The sequence below is a fragment of the Anomalospiza imberbis genome, chromosome 18, assembly GCF_031753505.1.
Source record: "Anomalospiza imberbis isolate Cuckoo-Finch-1a 21T00152 chromosome 18, ASM3175350v1, whole genome shotgun sequence".
NCBI lineage: Eukaryota > Metazoa > Chordata > Aves > Passeriformes > Viduidae > Anomalospiza > Anomalospiza imberbis.
Genome location: NC_089698.1, coordinates 391,599 through 414,271, shown reverse-complemented (window position 1 = coordinate 414,271; position 22,673 = coordinate 391,599). Strand labels below are relative to the sequence as shown.

The 22,673-nt window shown below is 48.1% G+C and overlaps 1 protein-coding gene across 4 annotated transcripts in view; it reads left to right on the top strand.

Moving 5' to 3' along the window:
* The window catches only part of ADGRD1 (adhesion G protein-coupled receptor D1), a 128,191-nt gene that overhangs the window by 20,540 nt on the left and 84,978 nt on the right, over positions 1-22,673 (top strand). For all 4 annotated transcript variants that reach the window (XM_068208322.1, XM_068208324.1, XM_068208320.1 and 1 more), the window contains 4 exons: positions 512-641; positions 1,507-1,617; positions 3,288-3,363; positions 6,604-6,745. In XM_068208322.1, the coding sequence (XP_068064423.1) occupies positions 512-641; positions 1,507-1,617; positions 3,288-3,363; positions 6,604-6,745 (459 nt within the window). The remainder of the gene's footprint in view (positions 1-511; positions 642-1,506; positions 1,618-3,287; positions 3,364-6,603; positions 6,746-22,673) is intronic.

Genomic DNA, 22,673 nt, shown 5'->3' with positions numbered 1-22,673 from the left:
AGACAAAAAGATGTCTAATTGATTTAGATCTTGGCATCACATCCTTGATCATCTCTGGTCTAAATGGATTTCAGATAAAATAGGTTTCCTTTTCACTGAAACATGAATTAACTCTGAGATTTTATGAGTCCAGTTTCAACCTGGAGGGTTAAAGTTGCTTTTATACTGAGGAGCATTTGAATACAGAGGAAAGAAGGGCCGAACTGTAGTGTCTCAGCTTGTGTTCCAAGAAAGATCTGATACCAATCTTTATATATTGTCAAAAAATTCTGCACAGTTCTTGGCCTCATTCTGCTGGATGCTGAGTAGAGCTGAGCTGGCTGTCAGAGGCTTTGGCTGTTCTACAAACAGCATTTTGGGAGGTTACGCTCTGGCTGGCCTCGGTGTGTGTGACACTTTCTACAGGGAGGGTGGGAGGGTGGGAGCCCCCTGAGCTGGGCAGGGGTGCGGGGGCACCCTGTGCCGTGCTCCCAGTCCCTGCTGAGCCCTGTCTGTGTCTGTCCCTCCCCAGAGCCCCACGGTGCTCAGCAGCCTGATCCACACCATCGACACGGTGATGGCTCACCTGTCCCGGAACCTGGAGGGGAACTCGGAGGGGAACTCACTGCCGCTGACCGTCGAGGGCTCCTCGGCCGTGGCAGGTGGGGCTGGGCAGAGCTGCTCCCTCTACCTGTCCTAAACCCTTCTGTGCTTGAGCTCTCCTTCGCCAGCACAAAGCAGAACTCATCATCTCCCTCTCTGGAGTGCCAAACTGAGTTTCATTTGTCGGTGCAGTCAGGCTGGAAGTGAGGGCTCTGGCTGTGCCTGAGCTTCCCTGAGGTTATCTGGGGAGGAATTCAGAAGAAGTGTTATGTGTGAAGGATTGAGTAATGCTATGCTAATAGAGTTAAAGGGCCTAGGGCACATATGCAGCCCGTGGAGGTTTGGGTGCTACAAAACCTTAATCTTTGCAAGGGTTTTTGCAAGAGACTGAAAATGATAGGAATAGTTTTGACCTTTTTGGAGAATTTTATTTTACTGCTGGTGAGCATCTTGGCACCTTAATTTCATCTGCATCTTTGGATGCTCCAGGTGTCAGAGGTGTTTTATCTGCTCTGGCTGCCTGCTTTGCCTTGTCGAGACCCCTCTGAGGGGTGAATAACCTGAGCAGTTCCAGGAGCATCCATCACTCTGTGAGCCTCTCACACGCTGGGATCCTCAGGTGCAGGAGTGCAATAGTGCCTGCAAATGCCAGTGCAGGTGCAGGAGTGCTGCTCTGCTCTGCCTGCCCTGGAGGCTCGGGCTCTGGGCCTGGCTGGAGATCCATGGGGTAACAGCAGTAACCTGCTCTGCCATAAGGCAGTCAATGCAAAGGGCAGTTTTGGACCTGGGGGATTCACCACGCTGCCTGCAAACATCTGGGGGTTGAACAGAGGAGCTGCAAGAGCTCTTAGGGGAGGCTGGGTGAGCACTCGGGGGGTGTCGGGGTATTGGTTTGCTGATGTTTCTGTCTGGGTTATCACACAGATTACGCTGTGGTCAAAATGCACCCCCCGACCCTGAATGTGTCCCACTATCGATTTCCATCTCGAGGGCAGAGCTATATTTCCATTCCCAGTGAAGCTTTCCATGGAAAAGGTAAGGAAAAGAGTTAAGAGAGAAGTGGACTTGTGTGCACAGGGTATCCGAAAATGATTTTGCTTTAGAACAGCTTTTGGTTCACTTTATTTTTCCAGGTAACTGATTTGATCCCTGTGGGTTGCACTGAGTCTGAGCAAACAGCAGTGGTCCTGTCAGGCTAACAAGCAATTAATGTGGTGGAGTTTTCATACTAATTGGATTAATATTGAATAATAGAGCTGAGCAACAGAGACTGAAGCCATTTAATTCTGACACATTTTTACATCAGAGAAGCCATAACTTCCTAATTATTCTTTTTAATTACCTGAACTGGTTATTTTTAAGAAATTCTAGGATGTCAGGTCAGGTATTACCTATCCCTTCATGCAAAATTGGTCCTTTGTATAAAACTAAACTATAAAATGACAGGTTTAAGCAATAGCTGCTGCAGGAACAGAATGAAGATACAGACTACACTCATGGCAAAAAGGCAGAACTCAGAAATCCATACCTCTGCAAACATTTTAACAATCCCAGAAAGAAGCATGACTAAAATCTGCACCTTTAGTCAAGACTCTAAAACAGCAATGTTAATTATCTATGCTATAGAGATTGAAGGAACCCATTTACAAAAGCATCTACTTCCATTCTCAAATCTTTGAAAATCTGACTTAGGTGCCCTAAATTCCAGCCCACAGAATTTATTCACCCACAGGCTTTTCTGCAAACAACTCTGGAGAGGAATGGTCGATCCCTCTTTCATAAAGTGCAAAGTTAGCTGAAAATAACCTGCAGTGAGAAATTCTCTGATAATTCCTGAACTGTCTGCTTGATTTGTGGTGACAGCTTTGTTTCTTTGCTCTGGCTGGAGACTGCAAGTCCTCCCAGGTTTGAATAAGTGCAATTGCAAGCCAACTTGTAATGCCAAAAATAGCATGTGAGAGGAGTTTTTTCCTTTCCCACTTCTACAGTTCCTCACCATACAGATTTTCTTTGATTTTCCAGAACATTGTCATGCTTTGTATCCTGAAATGATCCAGGGCATTAAATGTTTTACTCTTTTCCAGCTGAAGCTCACTTCTGGGCAATTTCAGCCTTCAGGCCACACTTCTACACTGTCCAGATGAGCTAACCTAAAAAATCTGTTATTTCACCTTAAACAGATGACACTATAAATACTTGGAACCCGACAAAAGGGATAGTAAAAGACATCTGTGTGGCTCACTCTGAGAAAACACACATCTGTCTCTTCACTCAGATGCTGGAGAGCCCAGAATCACCTGGAATGTGGGCAGCAAAGACAGCACTGGGACTGGTGGCCTGGCTTGAGCTCCCGCAGCTGCCAGCAGTGCTGGGGTGGCCTTGAGGACCTGGTGGCTCCCTGGGAGGCACTGCTGTGTCCTGCCACCCTTCCTACTGCTGGGGGTGTTATAATTGACAACTGATGGCTTTAGCAGCTGATTTTGGAGGTGCAGCTGTGCAGCACAGGCATCCCTGCACTTCGCTGGTGGTGTCTGTGCTGTGCAGAATGTTCACGCCTTCAGCAGAAAATCAGAACCCTGCTAAAGCAAAGGTGTGAAGGGCTGTGTAAGTCAGGGCTCTCCGTGAACAGGAGCTGAAGCCCTGGGAGAGAAGTCCTCTTGCTTGGGACTGCTGCTCTGAGCAATAACCCTGTTCCCTCTCTGCAGCCTGGATCACCATCGTGGGCCTGCTCTACCACAACATGCATTATTTCTTCAATAACATCAACCCTGCGGACACCAGGTGAGTACCTCAGCCCCCCAGGAGGTAACAGCCTGTTCATTGCTGTGGTGATGCCCCTTGGCACAGCCATGTCCTTATCAGCTGGGGACGGATGACGAGCCATAACCCTGCTTCTGCAGAGCTGAGGGCGTGCAGTCATTAGCCAGGGAGGGACTAAAGTTTACACTACGTGTTTTATTTTAGGTGGCAATAAAATTGATTCCATAGAGACATGTTTGTCTTTCTTTGTCTTCTCCTTCCACTCATCAGATCTGGTACTAGAATGTCATAATTCAATCTGTCTCGTAAAAGGAAATTGCATTTTTTTCTGCTAGCACATATGAAGATAAAGCTTGCACTTAAATGAAACAAGTAGGAAAACATAACATCCCTCTTTAGACAAAATCTGAATCCTAATCCTAGAAACCCATAAGGTAATTTTATAACAGGAGACCAGGCAATTCTTGAAGGACCTCCTGCTTTATGCACTACATCAATGAAATCATTAGCAGATAAAGTAAAAGCAGAGCTGTGTCCCTCTGCAGTACAGCTCCCAGGGGATTTCTGCAAGGCCATTCATGCCAACCATTACCTTGTCCTCTAAGCAAGCGCGTGACAAATGGAAACAAATGTTTTCATGTGACTCTCTCTGGGGTGTGTGGATCAGTTCCCACTGTCAGTCTTTCCCACTGGACTTGTTGCTGGGTGGTTGCTGCCAGCAGGAAAGGAGCAGCATCCCAGCCCCAGGGACTGCCAGGGATTGCCTCCCTTCCCTGCCTCACTCCCTTGTGCCCCTCAGGGCGGAGAGCCCTGCCCTGCCTGGCTGATCCAGACCACAATCCAGGCTGATCACAGCCAGGTGCCCCCTCAGCCGCTCCTGAATGGCATTTCCCAGTCATTTCCCAGAGCATTTCCCAGCAGCTGTGCTGCCGTCTGCCCTGCTCTCTCAGGAGAAGGACTCGGCTCACACAGGTGGCTGTAAGGCAGCTCTGCCACCACTGAGCAATATTTTGTACTTACATGAAGAAATTGAGGCAATAACTTACGAGAGTCTGTGTTTTCCAAAGAGGAGGATCAATGCAATTTGTTAAGGCAATAAGATGTAATCTCAATTTTTCAAAGGGAGAAAGAGAATTAAAATTATCCTGACTCAGGTCAAAGTTTATTGAAGATGTTGCATATCAAAGCTCTTTATTCTAATGCAGTGTCACAGATCCTGGGGCTCTGGTACAGCAAATGGAACAGATTTGTCATCTTCAAGTGCCTTCCCTGAAACCTGTGGGACAGGACGACCTGGAGATCCATTCCTGATCCCCTGAGCTGGGCTTGATTTCAGCACTCATTTTGAGAATGAAGGGTCTGCCCTGTCACAATGTCAAAAAACCACAAAGTCACTGGAAAATAAGTGTTTCCTAGATTTCTACATTTAATTCACACTGCTTGAAATATTTGCAGTATGTAATACAAGATCATGTCCTTAAAACTGTTGATGCAGGTCTGCCAAAACCAGTATCCAAAAAGGTAATAATTCAGGGAATGCTGCCTTAGCAACTTTTCCTCTGTGGAACCAAACCCCAGGTACTCAAAGTTATTTTAAAAATAAGTATGCACTTCTCTTCTGCTTGCTTTTCTTTTTTGTGCTCTACTGTTATAACTTTTTTGCTTACTTTTCAGTAGAATAAATTTTTTCTCAGAGTAGTTAGTTTTAGAGAATTTCTTTTGTGTTCCTTCTACCACTGGGCTATTTAAACACCTGTAATTTGAAACCCAACCTTTTTCTTTTTTTGTGGTGGAAAACCAAAACTCTTGGAGCTTTTGTGCTGTACAGACACAGCACTATTTTCAGACTATATAAACATCAGTTTCTAAAGGGAGCAGTTTTGAGTCTTTACCCAAAGGAAATGGAGCACAGCAATGTTTTGAGCCCATTCTGCTGCTGTCCACAGGCAGTTTGTGTAAATGTGGACCTGACACCCAGGGCCAAGGTGAGGAAAGGCTTGTGCAGGCACAGAAACACCAATCCCTGCTTCTGGTGAGGATTTGTCACACTTTAAAATTCACCAAAGTCTCTAAAGGAAAAACAAACAGATAAAGGCTGTGGAAAAAGTGTCCACACTCTTAATCTGTGTAGGAGAAACCTCAAACTCGGATAATGAGTTTAACTTTGTGAGTCCTTATCTAAACTTAAATTTGTCGTGTCAGAGTAGCAAATTCTGCCTTCAGATGGACAAGTTCCATTCCCGTGCTGGTGTCTGGGAGCAGAAGTAATCTCTGACACTGATGGGTTTTTTAAGGTCAGAACTGAGGGGTTCTGCTAAATGAGTTCTGTTCTGTGGCCCTGCCAAGGAGCTGAGTGCAGTTATTTGAATGTCCGATGTGAGTTTTTTTGGGGTTTTTTCCTGAAATAAAAATAAGAAACCACTGCAGACAGGTGGTGGGTGTAAGCAAGGTGGTTTTTAATTTGTTTCAAACTGGCCCTTCCCAGGTGGGCTCTGTTTGGGAGCCCTGGCTGGTGGTTAATTCACCAGGGCTCAAATTTCTGTGGTAAAACCCATTCATCCACCTGCTCAAGGGACACGTGACAGCAGTCATTTAATCCTGCAGTTTGTTACTGAGAGTGTAAAAAATTCTACCCTGAAACCAAATGGCTCTCAGTTACTCTTAAATGTGTGAAAATGCCAAACTCATAATTTTTACCTTAAAATAAGGGCTCCTATGTACTGCAAAATGACTTCCCGCTAGAATAAATTCATTTCCAGGACTAATCAGCTATTTAGTCCAGTTCAGCTGTTTGTATCGTGACCTGTCTTTCCCTCTAACAAATCTAACTGGACATCATTGATTTGTCAAGGTAAAGCTATAAATCACTTCTAAATGCATTCCTATGTTTATTATGTACATTTTACCTGTGTGCCTCACACACTGATTTATCTGTTTGATCAGCCAGCCTGAAAGCCCCTGCAAGTTTCCCCCTCACTTTGCTCAGGGTATTGATTAGATCCCTCCATAGGATTCTCTCTAATTCCCTTAAACACTTTCAGCAAGGCTTGTAAACCTTTGCAAGGAGGAGCAGAGTGAAGGAGCACCTTTGATGTCAGTCTCCAGAGCTGTTTATAGGATCCTTTGGGGCCAGACCTTGCTGCCCTAGAGAAACTCCTTGGCTTGAACAGAACAAGGAGGTCCTGTGCTGCTCTGTTGTTACGTATGAACTAAAAAAACAGTTGTTATTCTTCCTCCTTAACACATATACTTCTTTCCAAGGATTGCTGAAGCTGCTGCCTACAAAGGCTACATGATCTCAGCCAGCAGTTTCCTCATCTCTATCAAGGTGGAACCCGTGCCCCAGCTGTCCCACAACCTGTCAGGCTCTCCTCTCATCACCATCCAGCTCGCCCACAGGCTGGTAAGTGAAACGGGAGCTTCCCTGCCTGCCACCGCCTCTTTGTACTTCTCTCACCATTTCTGTGGCATTTTTAGTAGCAATTCTGTTGCCATTTGTGGCTACAACATTCTGTTTTCCCCACCATTGTGGCTTCTTTTCCCACTGCTGCCAAAGGCTGGTGGGTGCTGGAGGAGAAGGGCCCGGTGCAGCCTGAGCCTTTGTGTGTGTGCTCGGCTGTGTTTGTGCAGCCTGCAGCACCCCGAGACCCCTCCTGAGAAAATTCACTCCCTTGTCAAACCGCGACACCATGAAATGCTGCTTTCCCACTGGAGTGCTCAATAACAAGAACTCACTTGTGGCTTCTGCTTTTTGATCTTGGTCCACGTGGAGATAACAGAGGGGTTTTGATGGTTTGATGTCAGTGGGATGGAGGAGAGTTCAGACTCTGAGGTGCTTGGAGGAGGCAGGGCAGCATCTCTGACCCACTTACAGCCATGAATGGGAACAGCAAGGAAGGATTTAAATTCTTAAACATTTCCTAGAATACATCTCTTAGATGTTCTTCTGAATATTTTATCATATTTTTCTTTCAAAGCTATTTCCAAGCCAGTTTATCTTCTTTCTGTTGGGCTTTTGATAAAGCTGGAGTGAGCTCCAGAAGCACGGAGAATCCCTGAGGCCCAGGAGTGAAGTGTGTTGCTTTGCTGACAGTTTTCCAAACTGAGAATTCCTAAATGTCCCGAGAGGCCTCTTAGAGTTGGGCACTTGTGAAGAGTGAGTTTTGCACTCTTAGATCATTTACAAAATGCACTTTGCTGTGTTTACCCAGGTTCCTCCTCGTGCTGCAGTGGTGGTGATTTACTAGCAGGCTCCTGGACAAACCTGTGGTTTTTTGTCCTTTGTTGGGATGCAGATACGAATGTTGCCTTTATCGGGCACCTTCCTTTGCTTCAGCCAGCAGAAGCCCTGAGGACGTGGAATGATCCTGGCTGATTGTTCCCTCTGTGGCAGACAAGGTGGGCTGGGACCCTCAGGCTCCACCTAGACCAGTGTGTGCCGCAGATTTTGTGTCAGGAGAGCCTGGTTCCTCTCACAGAGCTCCTCTGGCTGATGAGCAATGCAATCACAAGGTAACATGGAATTTGACAGGAGGACTGCTTGCCTCTGACATCTCTAGCTTTCAGAGTGTCATTGCTCATTTGGCTTCTAATTAATGGTTGAGTTTAACACCAAGGAAAGGGTGAACAGATGACTGGGCCAGACCTGTTCTCTTGTACACTGCTGTGCCTCCCCTGAGTCCCATGGCACCATTCTGGACAATATAAATTTAGACAACTGTAAATTTGCTTAGGGAAGTGACTTCAGCAAGTTTACAGAAGTAAATTCAGGTGAATTTACTCCAGCAGGCTGGGAGGTGGCTCTGTGGCCCTGGAAGTTTTCAGCTGCCAGCAGCACAGATCCTTTCTGATATCACTTCACTCTGAAGTGTTTTCCTTTGCTTGAGTAGGGCTCTTCATGGAATAACAGTAGAATTTAAAATGTGAAAGAAATTCTGGCTGCAAGATCACTGTGTTAAAGTAGGTGCTTTAAATAGTAACAGTCAAGTTATCTCAGTTTGTGATTGAATAATATATTTAAACTGAGAGCATAAAAACTGGCTTAGAAACCTGTTTTATCCATTAAAATACTGCAGTAATGGGAGAAACATTTGAAGTGGATACCATTTCATTCTTATAGCTGTTTGTTTGTTCCACATAATTTTCTCAGTTTAGCAGAGGAAAGTGAAATAAGAAAAAGTAAAAATACTAAGTCCAAACAAATAGTTTTTTGTTATTAAGGTTTGAGTCTGACTTCTTAATTCCTCTTCTTCTAATGTGTGTAGGAAAAATGCCAATCACTGAGCAACAGAAAACAAAAGGAAGTTGGAATAAACCAAGGCTATTTTAGGAACTAATTACAAAGAGAATGCCTGTGAACTGAATATCACCTCTTGAAACAAAAGTTCACAGAGCATTTATCCTACAGCTTACCTCCCGACCAGTTAAATCTCTCCTTAGGCAGGGGCTTCTCTGAAATTGTCTGCAGTTCTCACATAGCTCTGAGGAGCTGGTGAGGTGTGCAAATTTCCCTCTTTTTTAAAACAGGAGGTTTTCCAAACTGGGACTAATGTCTAATTAATTAGGGAAGGATACAGGGAATATCTCCCAGGGATGTGTCAGTGCTTCCCTTTGCAGGGAGCAGCGTGGGGCAGAGCTGGGCTGTGGCGCTGAGAAGTCACCTCAGAGCTAATGAAAAACTGTTAATTCAGGGTTAATTCAGGTTAATGCATGCACCAGGGGGAGCAGACTGGGCTCTGCCGGGGGTGTTGGCTGTAATTGCAGCACAGTCACTGTGAACACTGAGCGTATTTCATTTCTCCTTTTCACCAGCAAAACTGTGCCTGAATTAAGTCCTCTAAGAGACAATTTGATACACTGAATTGCAATGGTCAGTTGTTATTCAGGAACACTTCAGGGACAGACAGACATTTTTTACAGATTTAAAATTGGTGATATTCTGCTGTTCACCAGCTCAGATAACTTCTGTGCCCAGCAGAAGGGAGCCAGAAATTCAGAGAAATCCACCAACACCTCCCAGGCGCGGGGAGGCTGTGGAGACTGAGGGTGGTTTGAGGCTGGAGACAGCTCAGTCTTGACCTGTCCAGATGTTTTGTAGTGAGGCAACAGTACATTTTGTAAAATGATTATCTGAAAAAAATCCTGTTTCCAGCAAGATGTTTTTCATAGCAGGAACAACTAGAGAAGAACTAACATTTCACTTCTGTGATCCAAGAAATTACAGCACGGGGTAGAAATTTAGAAGAGATGAATGTCAAGGCAGAAACACAGCACAATGTGCTCTGGAAAAAGTCAGAAGAGGCATCAGAGGAGGAAATTGTGTCAAACTGCACCAGTATTTTGTAAAACCCATATGGCTGCATAACAGAGGCTACATAGCCTCAACCTTGATTTTTGCCCATGCTGAAGTTACAGTTTGACATTCCTGAGGACAAAGTAGCTGGAAATTCTTGTGTTTCAGGCAACTTTCAGCTGGTAGGAACAGCAGCAGGGTGTAAATCCAGGCATGTTTGGTACAAAGAGGGCACAGAACTGCCAGGGATAGTAAGGTGGTGAGACAGGAGGGCAGCAGTCACAGCCTGGGTGAGCTCTGTGGATCCCTCACTCCTGACTGGCACTCCAGAGAAAATTGCCTCACATCTGGAAGAAAACTTCTTGTACACTAGTTTCAGCCACTTGGAGTTTTCTCCAGGGCTTTATTTTCTCGTTGCTCTTTGCAGAAGAGGAACATGTGCAGCTGCAGTTTTGGAGAGTTATGAGCTCCTGGCTGTTGCACCCTCTGTGAGAATCCTCTCATGAAGATTAGATGCAAATTGGGAATGCTTAATGCAGCTGCTTTTCTCTCAAATATAGTTTGGGGCAGTGCCACTTTAAAGAACTGTTTGGTTCTGGAAAAAAAAAAAAAAAAGAAAAAAGGCATGTTTTACTAAGATACTGCAAGTCAGGACTAATTTAGCGTTGTTCCATGTCAATCCTCTGCTCAGCCTGGTCCATTTTAACAAACACAGTGCTTGGGGAATTGAGAGCTGTTCATCTTTCCTGCCATGTTCTTGCACTGAATCGTTGAGCAGCTGCTCCTCTCCTCGTTTGTGAGGAGCTGCCTCTGCTCTCCCACTTTGTGCAGTGAGTGCTTCCCATCAGGACCCTGCTGTGACCCTTCCCTGCACCAGTGAGGCTTCAGCAGCTTCTCCTCTCGATTATCATCAGCCCCTTCCTTCAGCAGCTTCTCCTCTCGATTATCATCAGCCCCTTCCTTTAGCAGCTTCTCCTCTGGATTATCATCAGCCCCTTCCTTTAGCAGCTTCTCCTCTCGATTATCATCAGCTCCTTCCTTCAGCAGCTTCTCCTCTCGATTATCATCAGCTCCTTCCTTCAGCAGCTTCTCCTCTCGATTATCATCAGCTTCTTCCTTTAGCAGCTTCTCCTCTGGATGACCAGCTCCCTCCCTCCTTCAGCAGCTTCTCTCAATTATCATCTCCTTCCTTTAGCATCTTCTCTCGATTATCATCAGCTCCTTCCTTCAGCAGCTGCTGCTCCCGGTGCCCTCTCCTGCTCCCAGTTCCCTCTCCTGCTCCCAGTGCCCTCTCCTGCTCTGTTCCTGGCTCTCCCGGTCCCCTCTCCTGCTCCTGGCTGTCCTGCAGCAGAGGCAGGAGCTGCAGGATCACCTCTGCATTCCCAGGGATGCTGCCGTGCAGGCACCACAGACCTTCTTCACAAACTCGGCCCCGTTCACAAACCTGCTCCTCACTTGTCCCTTCTCACTGAGCTTTTAATGAGGCAATGGGACTTTAGCCTGAAAACTCACCCAAACCTCATCCTTCCCTCTCTCTTTTTGCTGGCCATGCCACACCCCGAGGTTTGTTTGACATCATTACTGATAAGAAAATAAAATAAGGGAAGAACCAATTCCCATTGGTACACAAATATTAGTGCTGCCATGAGAGAGGCAAATCAATGTGGAGCCAATTAATTTTTATGGCAAGTTAAGTGTTGGTTAATTTATATATTGATTGAAGAAAAACAATACATCTTGTCCACATCTGCAGAAGAAAGGTATAATTTTTCAGTGGATGGACTTTGACAGAGAGACCTTGACTAAAATACAATTGAAACTGTGACTCTTGCAGAATGTACCAAAATTAAGCAAAAAGAAAAAATAATAATCAAGCTCATGATTTTAAAATCAATGCAAAGTTTGGCACTTTGTTACACAAGTTAAGTCCTTGCTATAAAGAATACAGGAACTCCATTGAGTTCACATGAAAAGTGAACATAGTTGCAGCTCCTTTTCTTCTTTCTGGGCAACTTTAAAACCCCAGCAGTCATGATGATGAAATGCAATAATACAGCATGAGTTTTCTTTTGTTAATGTTATTAGCAGAAACATCCCAGAACTTATTTTCTCATGGGACTCCATTCTAACAGCCTGGAAGGTTGAACTAACAAAAAATATAGATTTTTGTCAAGCACATTGACTGCTCTAAGAACCAGGATTGCTTTCTGATGAGCTCTAATTCATAGAAGGTTTAATTTCCATGTCAGAACAGGTTCAAACATTTGGAGACCCAGAACTTCTCCTGTGTTATCACTCATTCGTCATGAAATAAGTTCTCAGTATTTCTTTGTAAGAGAAATAGCAGGATATGGGTAGTAACAGGAAATTAATTAATTTGTCTGTATTTCTGTGTCATAGAATATTGAAGTTTTTGCATGTGGAACTCCCCTGTTGGCTTTCAGTTAAGAGGGACTGGAGAAGGATTATTTGAAAGCTGCCTTTTGGCATGTCAGACACATTAGACATGAATGATGAACATGAGGGAGTTCACTTTGGTTTTGTGGAACTCAGAAAGTTTAGTTCATCATAATGAGGGTTGAAAAATTACCTTCAACTGCTCTGGTGATAAAGGAACAGTGGGCATTTTCCAAATGGAAAGAATTTATAGTTAGGAAGAGGAGGATTTGAAAACTCTACAACTCCACTTAAAGTAAATTGATTTCCTCTCCCCCCCCCCCCCCCCCCCCCATCAAATATTCTCACTTTCTGCAGGAAAATGCTGTGAGTATTGCCTTGGACACTGAGTGGGAAAAGCAGACCATGATCTGCCTTAAGAGTGGAGCAGAAGAGGGGGAAGTTCGAGGGAGAAAGACCCGTTTTACAGGGCAGTAGAGGCAAGGATGACTGCTCCATTAGCACAGAAATCATCCCACAGCTCTTTTCAGTCAACTGCACCCTTTGCATCGTGCTCCTGCTGCACAAGGGGCAGACACAGCTCGGCAGTGCAGTGCGTGTGCTGTGCCTTCCTGGGCACTGCCCCAGCAAGCCCGAGGGCCCGGGTGGTGCCCAGCCACGCTGGCAGTGCCCAGGTCAGGGCAGGACAGGGCAGAACACAGGGCAGGGCACAGGGCAGGACACAGAACAGGACACAGGACAGAACACAGGACAGGACACAGGGCAGGGCAGAACACAGGACAGGACACAGGGCAGAACACAGGACAGGGCAGAGGGCAGTGCACAGGGCAGAGGGCAGGGCACAGGGCAGTGCCCAGGACAGGACACAGGGCAGGGCAGAACACAGGACAGGACACAGGGCAGAACACAGGACAGGACACAGGACAGGACACAGGACAGGACACAGGGCAGGGCAGGACACAGAACAGGACACAGGACAGGGCAGAGGGCAGTGCCCAGGGCAGGACAGAGGGCAGGGCACAACACAGAGCACAGGACAGTGCCATGCCAAGCCCAGGGCAGTGCCATGCCATGCCAAGCCCGGGCTTGTGGTAAGCACATTTCTTTCTCCCTCAGGATTTTTCATAGAGGTGCACAGAGAGGAAGAAAGAGAAAATTTCTATTTCTGCTCCTTGTTTTTCCCATGTGGAATGTGTTTGGAGAATTGTTTACCTGGGGTGATTGCTTGGTTGGATTCTGTTGAGAGTTGTTTGAGCTGATGGCCAATCCAATCCACCTGTGTCTGGACTCTGGAGAACAGAATCACGAGTTGTGAGTAGTTAAATATGGTAGTTAGAGAAAGTAACATGTAGTTTTAAGTATCTCCTTTAAATAGAATATTTATGGATTATAGTATAGTTATAATAAAGAAATCATTCAGCCTTCTGAACTGGAGTCAGATATCAGCATTTCTTCCCATCGTGTTTGCCTGCATTTTACAACACAGGCTGAGTCTCAGAGCAGGATTCGCACCAGCTCAGCCGCAGGAATGGAACCTTGGCTTACTGGGGACGGGACTCGGCTCAGAAAGGGCAGGGCACTCCCACTTCAGAGGCAGCAGTGAGGAGATGGCACATCTGGGGCTTGTTCCCTCTGCACCGCCTGTTCCCCGGGCACTGGAGCTCCACTCCTGGATAACGACACTGACAGCCAGCAAGGGTTTAGGGTTGTTGTTCTAGCAGGAAATGTGCAGCTGCTGGCGAGGGATTTTCCCTTTTTCAAAGAAAAAGAGTAGAGTCCATCCCAGCTGCAGAGGCAGCATGGGCTGGCTCAGAGCAGTTCTGGCAGGGCAGGGAGGAGATGCCTTGGAGGAACTGAGCCAGCGCTGCACTGCTGCCAGCGCTGCAATGCTGCCAGCGTTGCAATGCTGCCAGCGCTGCACTGCTGCCAGCACTGCACTGCTGCCAGCGCTGCACTGCGGCCAGCTCTGCACTGCTGCCAGCGCTGCACTGCTGCCAGCTCTGCACTGCTGCCAGCGCTGCACTGTGGCCAGCTCTGCACTGCTGCCAGCGCTGCACTGCTGCCTCCTCTGCACTGCTGCCAGCTCTACACTGCTGGCAGCTCTGCACTGCTGCCAGCTCTGCACTGCTGCCAGTGCTGCACTTCTGCCAGCTGAGGTTTGGAGTTCTGCTGGACTCCTCAGGACCCTCACTGTGACAGGAGGGAGGGAGAGGCTGTGTAGAGCAGCAAAGATCTCTCTGCACTGGAGGGGTGCCGTGGTGGAGTTAGGGGCTGGCACACACAGCTCAGAGCTCTCCCATCCCCATGGGCTGGCACACACAGCCCCAAGCTGAGCTCTCCCATCCCCATGGGCTGGCACACACAGCTCAGAGCTCTCCCATCCCCACAGGGCTGGCACACACAGCTCAGAGCTCTCCCATCCCCACAGGGCTGGCACACACAGCTCAGAGCTCTCCCATCCCCACAGGGCTGGCACACACAGCTCAGAGCTCTCCCATCCCCATGGGCTGGCACACACAGCCCCAAGCTGAGCTCTCCCATCCCCATGGGCTGGCACACACAGCTCAGAGCTCTCCCATCCCCATGGGCTGGCACACACAGCTCAGAGCTCTCCCATCCTCACAGGGCTGGCACACACAGCTCAGAGCTCTCCCATCCCCATGGGCTGGCACACACAGCTCAGAGCTCTCCCATCCTCACAGGGCTGGCACACACAGCTCAGAGCTCTCCCATCCCCATGGGCTGGCACACACAGCTCAGAGCTCTCCCATCCCCATGGGCTGGCACACACAGCTCAGAGCTCTCCCATCCCCATGGGCTGGCACACACAGCTCAGAGCTCTCCCATCCTCACAGGGCTGGCACACACAGCTCAGAGCTCTCCCATCCCCACAGGGCTGGCACACACAGCTCAGAGCTCTCCCATCCCCATGGGCTGGCACACACAGCTCAGAGCTCTCCCATCCCCACAGGGCTGGCACACACAGCTCAGAGCTCTCCCATCCTCACAGGGCTGGCACACACAGCTCAGAGCTCTCCCATCCTCACAGGGCTGGCACACACAGCTCAGAGCTCTCCCATCCCCATGGGCTGGCACACACAGCTCAGAGCTCTCCCATCCTCACAGGGCTGGCACACACAGCTCAGAGCTCTCCCATCCCCATGGGCTGGCACACACAGCTCAGAGCTCTCCCATCCCCACAGGGCTGGCACACACAGCTCAGAGCTCTCCCATCCCCATGGGCTGGCACACACAGCTCAGAGCTCTCCCATCCCCATGGGCTGGCACACACAGCTCAGAGCTCTCCCATCCCCATGGGCTGGCACACACAGCTCAGAGCTCTCCCATCCCCATGGGCTGGCACACACAGCTCAGAGCTCTCCCATCCTCACAGGGCTGGCACACACAGCTCAGAGCTCTCCCATCCCCACAGGGCTGGCACACACAGCTCAGAGCTCTCCCATCCCCATGGGCTGGCACACACAGCTCAGAGCTCTCCCATCCCCACAGGGCTGGCACACACAGCTCAGAGCTCTCCCATCCTCACAGGGCTGGCACACACAGCTCAGAGCTCTCCCATCCTCACAGGGCTGGCACACACAGCTCAGAGCTCTCCCATCCCCATGGGCTGGCACACACAGCTCAGAGCTCTCCCATCCTCACAGGGCTGGCACACACAGCTCAGAGCTCTCCCATCCCCATGGGCTGGCACACACAGCTCAGAGCTCTCCCATCCCCATGGGCTGGCACACACAGCCCCAAGCTGAGCTCTCCCATCCCCATGGACTGGCACACACAGCCCCAAGCTGAGCTCTCCCATCCCCACAGGGCACTAAAGCCACTTCTCCCTTGCCCAGCATGGCTCTCAGGAAGGGAATGCATGAACTGATTGCTCAAGGAGATATCTAATTAATGAACCTGCAAGGAAAAAAATATCCTGTGGCACTTTAGATTGGTTCTCAGTAAACTGTCTGTGAGTTATTCTGCTCCTTGTCAGCATTTTCTACAGTAGGCTTTTTATTTGCCCGAGGATGTTTTAAATAATTTCAATAGCAAGAGCTCCAGGAGCCAGTGCTGTGTTCTTCATTCCTTGTTCCTGTCTGCTATGATAATTGACATCAAATACAGCTTGAATAGCCAGCAAAAGAATAAGTTTGGAGAAAGCACCAGACACACCAGGGAATTTAGGTCTCCTGAGTGATTTTGTAATTATTCAGCTACATTGGTGAAATCTTACTGATTCCCTTTTGTCATTAGGGATGCCAATTCTACCCTGAAAAAGATTTGGAATTTCAGATGTGGGAGAAAGCTTTTTTGTTTGTTTCTTTGTGGTTTTTTCCTCCTCAACCTAAAAATAAATTTTCTTGATTTTTGCATATGGCAGACATATGGTAATTTTTTAGGAGTATTACTTAAAGGCACTCAGAACTGGATTGATTTTTCTTTATCAAGAAAGTCAGCTTTGCAATGTAATGCTATTAATTTGCACTCCAAGTAATTAAAAAGCTAGAACAGTATTGAATTTTTCTTCTAAACTCTGATTTCTCAGTTTCACCTTCTCTGTAATGGTTGCTTTGTGAGTCATACAAAACTTTTCCCCTAGGTTTATTCAATGCTGAAGTCCTGATTTCCATTGATTTTGATAGATGAAACTCTTTGTATTGACACGATCTATTTTCTAGTCAAATGCTTTTGTTTGTTTTTGCTCAAACTGAAAACATCATTATAGAAATGGGCTCAAGCGTTACTGGGACCAGGTTCTCATGTGGAGTCAGCCAGCAGAACTCACAGGCGTGAATAAAATGGGGCCAGTTTGGACTAACAGGACATTCCCAGGTTATTGCACAGCCACTGCACTTCCAAAATGGCCAAAACTTTCCAAAATGTGACTGCTGCAAGCCTGGCGAGCAGGGCAGTGCAAGTGCACCACGGTAAGGGCGTTATTCCAGAGAGGCACATCAAAGCTTTGGAGCTTTAACCTCAGAGTGCAGTTGTTTGGTGAGTGGTAGAGCACGCTTTGGTGGGGAGGCTGAAATGTTCCCTTTCTTGGTCCTGCACTGCAGTGTTCAGTCCTCCTAAACTGTCACCAAGGAGCTGTGACAGCTCCACGTGTTTCTCCTTGGCAGAGCGTTGGGCTCGGTGTAAATTCCTTTGAGGAGCAGGAATGTTTACGTTGAAAATCCGCCAAGAGTTAAACAAAGTGTTAGTGGAGGTAAAGGAGGCGTGGGTGAAGGAAGAAAATCATCCAGCGAATAATCCAGTGCAGCTCAGGAAAATCCAGCACCAGCCCTGTTTTTGCTTCAGACGAGCAGAGCTTTGCTGCAGGGAGCAGCTGCCAGGGTGACAAACACTCAGAGTTCAGACAAATAATCAGAGTTCAGATCCTCTGGGGCCGGAGCTCCTGCAAAGTGACCAAGTGCTGGCAGCTTTTCCTCGCAGAGCCTGGCTCAGTAAGGCCGGGGCCACTCTGCATCTCCTGGGCAGGGCTTTGCTGAGGGAGGCTCAGGGAGCCCCAGCCCGGGCTGGGAGTGTAGGGGTGCTCCTGGAGCCTGGGGCAGGAGCCAGCACAGCTCGGGGCTCTGTGTGACAGGGACAGTCCTGCCCTCCCAGCCCGCTGGGGTTTCCTGCCAGCAGCAGATCTCCTGCCTTGTTTCCTTTCGGAGCTTGTCTTCAGGGCTGAAATGCACAGGGATGCCAAAGCAGCCGGGGAGTGCCAGCTGGGGGATGCAATGGGAGGTTGTGTGCAAATAGCTCAGGATCAAGTCCCACTGAAGGCTCAAATCCTCTGAAGGCAACGTGGAGGGAACCAGCTCCTTCAAAATGTGTTATTAAAACGGATCACTTATTTTAAGGAACAAGGAACCTTACACTTATCTAACCACCCTGAAGTACGTGAAGTCACTTTAAATAATGTATTTCACAGTGAACCACAAAAACATGAGACCCAAATACATCCTGTGAACATAAAACCTGAGGAATGATAGAAGAATTTCCCATTAAAAATTTATAAAGAATTTGCAGAGACTTAGTGCTTTATTGTGGTAAATTCTGTACCCAAGGGAACAAAAGCATAACTTCAGTATGTTGTATATTTCTATATTGTATATTTTGATTCTTCATAGTCTGCAGACTGTTGATTAGCTTCTTACTTCTCTTGATTTGAGTATTTTGTATATCCCAGATTTACATATTTGAGCTCATTCTCTGGCTTTCTCTTGAGGAAAGTTAGAACTCAGTATATATTGTCAAAAAAAAAAAAAAAAAACAAAAAAAACCCATAAATATTCTTCCACTTCAGGAAAAAAATGTATTTTGAGTTTGCTTCCTGCAATTATCAACTAGCCAGCAGAAAATAAATGTACTGGCAAGAATATTTAGCAGAGCAGCAAATTTTAAGTGGTTGCAGAAGACTGTTCCTGGAAGGCAGACTCCAAAAAGGAAGCTGTGACCTTTTTTCCTAGGTATCTACTATGTTTTGGATGTTTTATACATAACTGCCTGACTGTCTTCACTAAAGATATGTTGAAACACTGGATTACAATAGTGATTAAATGCTTAAAGGCAATTAACCACAAGGACTCTGTTCCAGTGCTTCTTCTCAGAGAGATGCTTTTCACTTACCCTTTCCTGCTGCACACATTTAATCCTGATATTTGCTGCTGTGCAAGTCTTGCAGAACATCATCTTATTACTTGAAATCTAAGCTTCTGTGTCTTCTTGTATTTTCTTCTGCTTCATTGAGGAGTTTTACTTTCAGGCCCCAGCTTTTGGCTCTAGCTTTGCAGTGCATCAGGGCTGGCCAGGCGTTGGCTGGCTTCTGAACTGGAGCGTACAGAGCCAAAATGCTGCAGGTGAATTTGCGGCCCTTTGCTCGCAGTGAAGGGCAGGCAGAATTCTGCCTGGACCCGGGGAGGCTCAGGGGAGAGGAGGAGCAGAGAGAGGGATGTGGAGTTCCACTCACTGGGGCTGCAGGAGCAGCTGTGCAGGGCCAGCTGTAGTGTTGGGCTAGCCACTTATCCACTGGGCTAGCCACTTATCCACTGGGGTAGCCAATTACCAGTTTGAGTAGCCAATTATCCACTGGGGTAGCCAATTACCCACTGGGGTAGCCAGTTACCAGTTTGAGTAGCCACTGGGTAGCCAGTTAGCTCAGTGTGGATGGAGCTGCACCCTGGCTGTGTTTGAGCCCCTGGCTCGGGCTGTGCTCGAGCGCAGCTTTGCCTTTGAAACCCCCTGCACTGACATCTCCATGCTCAGCAGCCCAGGCCACCCGAGCAGCCCTGGAGAGACTCCATCTCTTCCAGGAGCCCCCTCACACCAAAGCAGTCGGTAAAAGGTCTTGGCTGAATTTTGCCTGTTTGTCGTGGTTGATAAGGGAACCTGGAGCAAGGCACCTCTGGGTTTGCTCAGCTGAACCCTCCCTGCGTGTCCTGCTTGGCCGCAGACCAGCACTGCCAGAGCAGCTCCCTGTTGGGAGCATTTTGGGGGGAACCCTTGGGATACATTAAGGAACCTGAGGTGCTATTCGTGCCTGGTGTAAAGACTGCACAGATGAGATATGGAGACTTATATTTGTAATGACAGAAGCTTGGATTAGTTGCTGAGGAAAATTTGCCCCATTTTGGATTTTCTGTAGTGTGCAGTTTTTTAAGGCTAAGGAATGCATTTAGAAAGACAGAGAAAAAAAGTTAAAAGGGAATGATACTATAAAAGTCCTTTATTTTCCCCATATTCCTTCTTGCATGACTGAACTAGGTTTTATATGTTTTGATGATACCACAAATGTGACATTTCAGCTGAGAGCTATAGAGCCCTGAAAATAAAAATGTGTCCTGGAAGCACTGATGGATCCCTGACAAGGCTGGAGCTTCCAAACTAATGGGAAATGATGACAAGCCTTGCACACAAAATGAATGGGTTCAGCCTGAGCTGCAGCCTCTCTCATTTGCCTGGCACTGCTCTGTGCAGGACATTGTCTCAGAGCCCTCGGGTGATTGTCTGTGCAGGACAGTGATTGTCTGTGTGGGACATTGATTGTCTGTGCAGGACATTGATTGTGCAGGACGTTGATTGACTGTGCAGGACGTTGATTTTCTGTGCAGGACAATGACTGTCTGTGCAGGACATTGTCTCAGAGCCCTCGGGTGATTGTCTGTGCAGGACAGTGATTGTCTGTGTGGGACATTGATTGTCTGTGCAGGACATTGATTGTGCAGGACGTTGATTGTCTGTGCAGGACATTGATTTTCTGTGCAGGACAGTGATTGGCTGTCCAGGACATTGTCTCAGAGCCCTAGGATGATTGTCTGTGCAGGACAGTGACTGTCTGTGCAGGACATTGTCTCTGAGCCCTAGGATGATTGTGCAGGACAGTGATTGTCTCAGAGCCCCGGGTCTCTGAGCAGGAGATGGAGATGTGTCACCCAGCTGCACTTTGTGGCAGGCTGCAGCACCCAGAGGTGAGTGTCCCTGCAGTCACCCAGCTCCCGAGGAGGGCCCAGGGCTGGGATGCTGCTTTTGTCCCGTGTGAAGGAGCAGCAGGAGCCGGGCTGAGCCTGCACTGCCAGCAGGGAATGCTGCCCTTGGCCCTGGGCAGGGCTGGGTGGGGCAGGGAGGGATCATCCCTGTGCCAGTGCCACCTCTCTGTGTCAATGCCATTTCCCTGTGCCAGTGTCCCTGTCTGTCAGTGCCTCCTGTCTGTGCCAGTGCCCCTGTCTGTGTCAATGCCATTTCCCTGTGCCAGTGCCCCTGTCTGTGTCAATGCCATTTCCCTGTGCCAGTGCCCCTGTCTGTGTCCCCTGTCTGTGCCAGTGCCCCTGTCTGTGTCAATGCCATTTCCCTGTGCCAGTGTCCCTGTCAGTGTCCCCTGTCTGTGCCAATGCCCCTGTCTGTGTCAATGCCATTTCCCTGTGCCAGTGCCCCCTGTCTGTGCCAGTGCCACCTCTCTGTGTCAATGCCATTTCCCTGTGCCAGTGCCCCTGTCTGTGTCAATGCCATTTCCCTGTGCCAGTGCCCCTGTCTGTGTCCCCTGTCTGTGCCAGTGCCCCTGTCTGTGTCAATGCCATTTCCCTGTGCCAGTGTCCCTGTCTGTGTCCCCTGTCTGTGCCAGTGCCACCTCTCTGTGTCAATGCCATTTCCCTGTGCCAGTGCCCCCTGTCTGTGCCAGTGCCACCTCTCTGTGTCAATGCCATTTCCCTGTGCCAGTGCCCCTGTCTGTGTCAATGCCATTTCCCTGTGCCAGTGCCCCTGTCTGTGTCCCCTGTCTGTGCCAGTGCCCCTGTCTGTGTCAATGCCATTTCCCTGTGCCAGTGCCCCTGTCTGTGTCCCCTGTCTGTGCCAGTGCCCCTGTCTGTGTCAATGCCATTTCCCTGTGCCAGTGCCCCTGTCTGTGTCCCCTGTCTGTGCCAGTGCCCCTGTCTGTGTCAATGCCATTTCCCTGTGCCAGTGTCCCTATCAGTGTCCCCTGTCTGTGCCAATGCCCCTGTCTGTGTCAATGCCATTTCCCTGTGCCAGTGCCCCTCTCCGTGCCAGTGCCACCTCCCTGTGCTGCTGCTGCTGGGCTGGCTCAGCCGGCCTGGGAGGTGGCTCAGCCACTCTCAGCTTAGGACTCTGAAGGACAGTGCAGAGAGCAATATTTCACATTTTGTACACAATATCTCCCGTGACAGAACGTCTGCCAACTCCAAGAAAACATAAGCTAAAAATAAAGGTAAATTTCAGAGCATTTGGAAAAAAAAGTGTGCAGCTTAAACATATGGTCTGATGAGAGTGTAAGTAGCTTATATTTTGGGAACTAAATATAGATAAGTGTATTCTAGTATACTCTATTTAATTTGAGAGTATGGAAGAACTGCAGCTCTCTTCTCTATTGATGAAAATTGATGTTACACTGCAAAACTTATTGGCAGAAGGACAACTGTGATCAAAACCCTGTCTGCTGCTGCAGCTGTGCTGTGATCAGGATGTGATGCTGCAGCCTCATGCTCTGCCCCTCTCTGCCTTTGGGTTTGAGTCCTTCCCTGATGGGGAGGACCCCGCTGGGCGAGGCTGAAGGCTGCCAAGGGAGCCCACAGAGCTCTGTCAGAGCAGGGAGATGGTTCTGGCTGCTGTCCTGGCTGGCCCCTAGCTGACAGCACATCAGTAATTTATACCCCAGTGATAATATGTTGTAGTGCCAGTAACTTTTTATAACACTCATAAAATTCCTTATTCCTGTGGGGAAGCATTCCTGCAGCGCGGGCAGTCAAATGATCACTTTCAGATGTCAGAGAACACTGGGACATTGGTTCCTTGCCAGCTCTGGTTGAGGTGCCCAGATTTTCTCGGCTCCAAGTCAGGGAGAAGCAGTTTGGAGAGCTGGAAGGAGGAGGAGGAATGCAGCCCCCACCTGGGACATCGTTACAAGTCTCCAGGCAAGCCAGGAATCTCTTTCCCCTTTCTCACATCTGTTCTTCTGCCATACCTTGAAAGTCAGATCCTAAATGACTATATCAAACAGCCACCACAACCTGCTGTGTTATTTCATTTAAAGTCACTCTGGTTTATAATTTAATCCTTGCCCTACATTCCTTTGGTATAATATGTGTAAGTATTTTCCAGGGTTCATTCTGTCCTGCTCGTGCCAGCTACAAAAACTCCAGAC